Here is a 6,000-nt window from a genome sequence, read left to right on the forward strand (position 1 = left end):
GATCAGTGACATTCCTCTTTGCAAAACAATTACAAGGCCAATCATTCCCCCTTGGTTTCCCTATTGTAAATTTGGAAACTAAGGAGATTGCAAAATCCAGAGGTTTTTACCAGAATGTACAGCAGTATTTAGAAGTAATGTATGATGATACGACACAGATATACAGATGCTTCTAAAGACGAAACTGGTAAGACAGGAGCAGCAGTATTCATCCCCAGCTACAATATAAGTATTGGGAAAAGGACGTCAGATCACTTGTCAGTTTTTTCAGCGGAATTGATGGCTATTATACTGGCCCTGCAGTGGGTGGAGGAGGTGAAGCCTAGTAAGGCAGTTATTTATTCAGATTCTATGTTTTCCTTAAATAGTATCCAGAGTGGAAAATCTACATGCCGACAAGACCTCTTAGATGAAATTAACCACCTCATATTTAAGATAAATCAACATAAAACTTTTATTCAGTTCACATGGGTTCCAGCTCATAAGGGGGTTGAGGGTAATGAGAGAGTGGATAAAATGGCCAAACCCTTACGAAAATTAACCATGGTTTACTATGGTTTTACCATGGTTTTTATGTAGTAACCATGGTTATACTATGGTTTTTATGTAGTAACCATGATTCTACCATGGTATCTCATGGTTATTCTAAGTACTATGAACCAACCATAGTATTACTATGGTTCATCCATGGTAGAAACCATGGTTCTACTATGGTATTTCATGGTGATTCGGTTTACTATGGTTTTACCATGGTTTTTATGTAGTAACCATGGTTATACTATGGTTTTTATGTAGTAACCATGATTCTACCATGGTATCTCATGGTTATTCTAAGTACTATGAACCAACCATAGTATTACTATGGTTCATCCATGGCAGTAACCATGGTTCTACTATGGTATTTCATGGTGATTCGGTTTACTATGGTTTTACCATGGTTTTTATGTAGCAACCATGGTTATACTATGGTTTTGATGTAGTAACCATGATTCTACCATGGTATCTCATGGTTATTCTAAGTACTATGAACCAACCATAGTATTACTATGGTTCATCCATGGTAGTAACCATGGTTCTACTATGGTATTTCATGGTGATTCTAAGTACTATGAACCATGCTGGTGCTGGTTAACTCGTTCAACTTGCGAGTCAGCTGAGAACCAGTTTGCTTTTCCATCGCTCGCGGTGCTAAGAGGATACACGTCATAACGTCACTGTATACGTCAGTTACAGCGCCGTATACGTCATTACGTCGCTGTATACGTCAGTTACCGCGCTACGTTTACATAAACCTTGGCGCGAATATCGAAGCAAAAACAACACGGAAGCAGCAGCAGCAACAATAACAATAATAATAATGGATGACTTCGCATTTGTACAGCTGCTGCTTCTCATCGCTTAAAAATGGCGATCTTTCGCAGTCTTGTCAATTTGGCTGGCACGGGTTTAAATAAAAATCCATATACATTAGTAGCCTATGGCAATTCCCTTACGAAAATTAACCATGGTTTTACCATGGTTTATAGTTATTCATGGTTTTTTGGGTAACCATGAAAACCATGGTTCATGACTATGGTTTAACCATGGTTTCACTATGGTATAATCTTTGCCATAAACCATGTTTTTTTTTCAACCAAACCATGCTTTTTAAACCATGGTTTTCTTATTCAAGTTTCAAAAGTAGGCTACAATAATTCACACAGCAAACAATAATAAATAGCCTAATTGTATCCACAAACGTAAAAAACCCACTTAAATGACTTCATGCTTCCATCTGCCTAAAATGCATGCATGGAGTCGGCCCGCGGGCCGTAGTTTGATGACCCCTGGAGTAGAGGGTTCCTACAAACTCCCTTCTCTTATGGATATCTATAACTCCCACCTCACCCGCAAAGCCATCAGGATTGCAGGTGACCCCACCCACCCATCTCACAGCCTCTTCAGCCTGCTGCCGTCGGGGAGGAGACTGCGGAGTCTCCAGGCCAAAACCAGCAGGCTCAAGAACAGTTTCTTTCACCAGGCGGTCAGGAGGCTCAACTCCCTCCTTGTTCTGCCCCTCCTCTGCCCCCTGCCACAGATTCTGCTCGCACACCCCCCTGCCCCCCCTTCAGCATCTGACATGTCATCCTCACAGTTCCCCCGCCCCCCAACACACACATATACATACATCTCATTGTTCATTAACACACTGAACTCAGGACTGCACATCTCACTTTACCTCGCCCATTTGCACTATTCCGCACTACCTCACCTTAACAGCTGCTAGTTTGTTTATTCTGCTTATTTCATGTTTCATGTTTACCTGCTATACCTCAAGTGCCCTTGACTGTTTGGTTATTTGTACCAATTTGTGTGTGTGTGTGTGTGTGTGTGTGTGTGTGTGTGTGTGTGTGTGTGTGTGTGTGTGTGTGTGAGTGTTTAGTCTAGTTAATATCTAGAGTGTTTATACTGTTTATATTGTCTGAGTGTTTAGTCTGTGTTGTTATCTAGCGTTTATACTGTTTATTTATACTGTTTATATTGTTTGAGTGTTTAGTCTAGTTCATATCTAGAGTGTTTTATACTGTTTATATTGTTTGAGTGTTTAGTCTGTCTTGTTCTTATCTAGTGTTTATACTGTTTATTTATTCTGTTTATATTGTTTGAGTGTTTAGTCTGTCTAGTTCCTATCTAGAGTGTTTATACTGTTTATATTGTTTGGTTTTTTCAATTATTCTATTTTTATTTATTGCATTGCCAGTTTGCACCGTGGGTCAGAGAGGACTGATATTTCATCTGTGCTGTATGTCGAGCATGTATAGCATATTTGACAATAAAGTTGACTTGACTTGACTTGAAGTGTCCCTGGCTCTGCAAGTGCATGGATAGAGTGTGTAGAAGAGTAAATACAAAGCCGGTGACCTTACCTGAATTTGGTCTTCTCCAGACACCATCTTCATGGGACAGTCCGTAAAAGTCGAGTGCCGAGTGCAGAGCCCATCCCGCTGGAAATGCACAACATACCACAATTGTGCATTTCCAGCGGGATGGGCTCTGCACTCGGCACTCGACTTTTACGGACTGTCCCATGAAGATGGCGTCTCTTTTGCTATCTTCAGTTCATAATCATCATTCTGTATCTTCACACTAAAGTCCTTGGCTTCAGGATGGTTATTATCAGGAACATGTGGGCTACCTTTTTTGACATACAGGATCCTTGTGAAAGCTTCGCCATCTTTCTTTTGGTACCAGTGAACATAGTCTGTGGATAATCCGGTCACTTTACAGCTGATATACGCACTTTTACCTGCCTGTTTTGTCATGGAGAGATCCTTTTGCTCCAGTGTCACTCCCAGAACAGCTTCTGTAAAAACATTAGTATATAAAATTGCTATTCATTTTTTCCCCTCTTGTTTTAATTTTTATTCCATTGTTACAGTACTTACCTGAGACCAAAGAGAAGAGAACAGCATATATGGCTATAAACATGTTGATTTGGTTGTAAAATAAAATATGCTCTCAGTTCAGCACTCTTTATTGCATCTGTATCTGTTGCATGAATGCTTATTTGGAACGTCTTTTCTTTATAAAGTAATGATGTCATTTCCTGGGACGGGAATTGGCCACCTTGTCAGCCAACATTAACCCAGACTTGATGCATTTGTTATTTTATTATTATTGAAGAAACAATAACCCAAGATATTTTATTTTTTTCTTGTCCACAATGCCAAGTTGGCAATGTTCTCCCTTATATGTGCGTGCATGCAGAGAGAGAGAGAGGCCTTTTAATCTCTGTGTAGCCTACCTAAGGAGATTGAATTGACGATATACATATTAAATATATTAATATATGTTAAATATATTAAAGACACTCTTAGCCTGAAGAGACTTTCGGGAAACCCACCCTTGGATTGTTTACCTGTCTCCACTTGTATTAATAAACATATCTTCTGCACTTGTATCCGTCTCCCAACCATCTCTGACAGAATACTTCACACTCCCTGACAAAGAGAATGCACATTCACCTGTTCATATGTCATGTTCAGGAACAAACTAATGTTAATGGGGTTAAAACAGCTGCTGTATTGGTGCTGTTGGACTGTTGTACTTGACTCGGATCAGTAGTGGACTCGACTCAAATTTTTTTTTAATGACTTGGACTTGGCTTGGACATGAACACTGGGGACTTGAGACTGGACTCAGACTCGAGGTTTAGTGATTTGACTACAACACTGATACACATCCATTCCTGCATTTCAGGCCTGCAAAGCATTCTAAAAAAATTGGGACAGGGAAATTTAGGGCTATTAATGAGGTAAAACAATTAAATAATGATATCTTTGGAAACAGCTGATGTCAACAGATGATTGTAATCATGATTTTGTACAAAATCAGTATCCAGGAAAGGCCGAGTCTTTGAGCAGTAACGATGGGCCACACATCTCCAGTTTATCAACAAATTCATGAGAATGTTTTGAAACTTTTCAAGAACTATCTTCCTCAGTAAAAGATGCAAAGGGATTTGCATACTTAATCCTCTACAGTGCATAATCTCACTTAACAAATCAAGGAATCTGGAGGAATTTCAGTGTGTAAAGGGCAAGGGCACAAGCCTAAGCTGAACACCAGTGATCGCCGATCCTTCACATGGTACTGCATCAAGAACCAATCATTCATCTATACCTGATATAACCACATGGTCTTGGGATTACTTTGGCAAACTTTTTCAAGCAGGACAATAGAGAGTTGCATCCAAAAGTACCAGTTAAAACTTTACTGTGCAACAACAAAGCCTTATGTTAACTGTGTCCAGAAACGCCATTGGCTTCTCTGCACTTGGAAGCATCTGACAGATCAGATGGAAAAACTGACAGATCTGTTGTCTATAATGTTATATTTCCTCAGCTATGGAGGCTCTATGTGTTTAGCCACTGTGGAGAAAGGAAACAGGGGTTCTGGAAGGAACCAGTGGTGATCAGCAGATATTTGTAAATACTAAATGCTTTTTAGTGAATATTAGAGAACAAAAGAGTAAATTCTAGCTTTATAGATGTTGAATCTTCAAGATACAGTAATTCGCTGGGAGTCAGTCTTTTATTTCATTTTGATGGTCTATGCTATAAAGAAATTTCAAATAAACATTTCAGCGTTTGATTAAATTTAGGTAAAAGACTCTTGCAGAGTTCCTGTTGTGGTTGGATACCATCAGGGTTTTTGTACACACTCTACATATTTAGTGTCACTGTGGGAGCCATCCCAGCTGGCGCAGTAATAAACTGCTGTGTGGCTTGTCTTCAGTTCTCCTATCTTCAGAGCATAATTATCAGACTGTATCCTCGCATCGAAGTCCTTTGCTTCAGGATGGTTATTATCAAGAACAGGTTTGCTTCCACTGCCGACATACAGGATCCTTTTGAGACCTTCGCCGTCTTTCTTTTGGTACCAGTGGAGATAATTGTCCGTGGCTAACCCGGTCACTTTGCAGCTGATGTACACACTTTTGCCTTCCTCTTTTGTCATGGAGAGCTCTTTTTGCTCCACTGTCAGTCCCAGAACAGCTTCTGGGAAAGAATAATAATTAAAAAACATTAAAGTAAATTAGGTAAAACAGCAAGTTTCTTTTTCTTTCTTTCTTTCTTTCTTTCTTTCTTTCTTTTTTTTGGGTGGAGTGTTTGTTTTATTTATTCATTTATTTATTATGATTTTTTTTCAGTGATCTGATACATACCTGTGGCCAAAAAGAAGAGAACAGCATATATGGCAATAAACATTTTGATTTGGTTGTAAAATAAAATAAGTTCCCAGTTCAGCACTCTTTACTGCACCTGTTTTTGCATTAATGCAAGTACAGAACATGAGCCTTTTCTTTATAATGATGTCATTTCCGGGGGTGGGGATTGGTCATCTTGGCAGCCAACCCTTGGTGTCTTAGTTATTTCCTGATTACTGAACACAAACTGTTTACTATTAAACAGTGAACCCTGTTTACTACTTTGGGATGAATTTTCAGTTGACCCAGGC

The 6,000-nt window shown here is 39.3% G+C and overlaps 2 gene segments (V, D, J or C); both read right to left on the minus strand.

The window, feature by feature from the left end:
• Window positions 1-3,053: 3,053 nt before the first annotated feature.
• LOC132884963 (T cell receptor gamma variable 3-like) lies at window positions 3,054-3,468 on the minus strand. The segment is given in 2 exon segments: window positions 3,054-3,343; window positions 3,426-3,468. Coding segments are annotated over 2 exon segments (333 nt in total).
• Window positions 3,469-5,184: 1,716 nt separating this feature from the next.
• LOC132884968 (Ig kappa chain V-VI region NQ5-61.1.2-like) lies at window positions 5,185-5,800 on the minus strand. The segment is given in 2 exon segments: window positions 5,185-5,540; window positions 5,708-5,800. Coding segments are annotated over 2 exon segments (399 nt in total).
• Window positions 5,801-6,000: the final 200 nt, after the last annotated feature.

The sequence above is a fragment of the Neoarius graeffei genome, chromosome 1 (genome assembly GCF_027579695.1).
Source record: "Neoarius graeffei isolate fNeoGra1 chromosome 1, fNeoGra1.pri, whole genome shotgun sequence".
Taxonomy (NCBI): domain Eukaryota; kingdom Metazoa; phylum Chordata; class Actinopteri; order Siluriformes; family Ariidae; genus Neoarius; species Neoarius graeffei.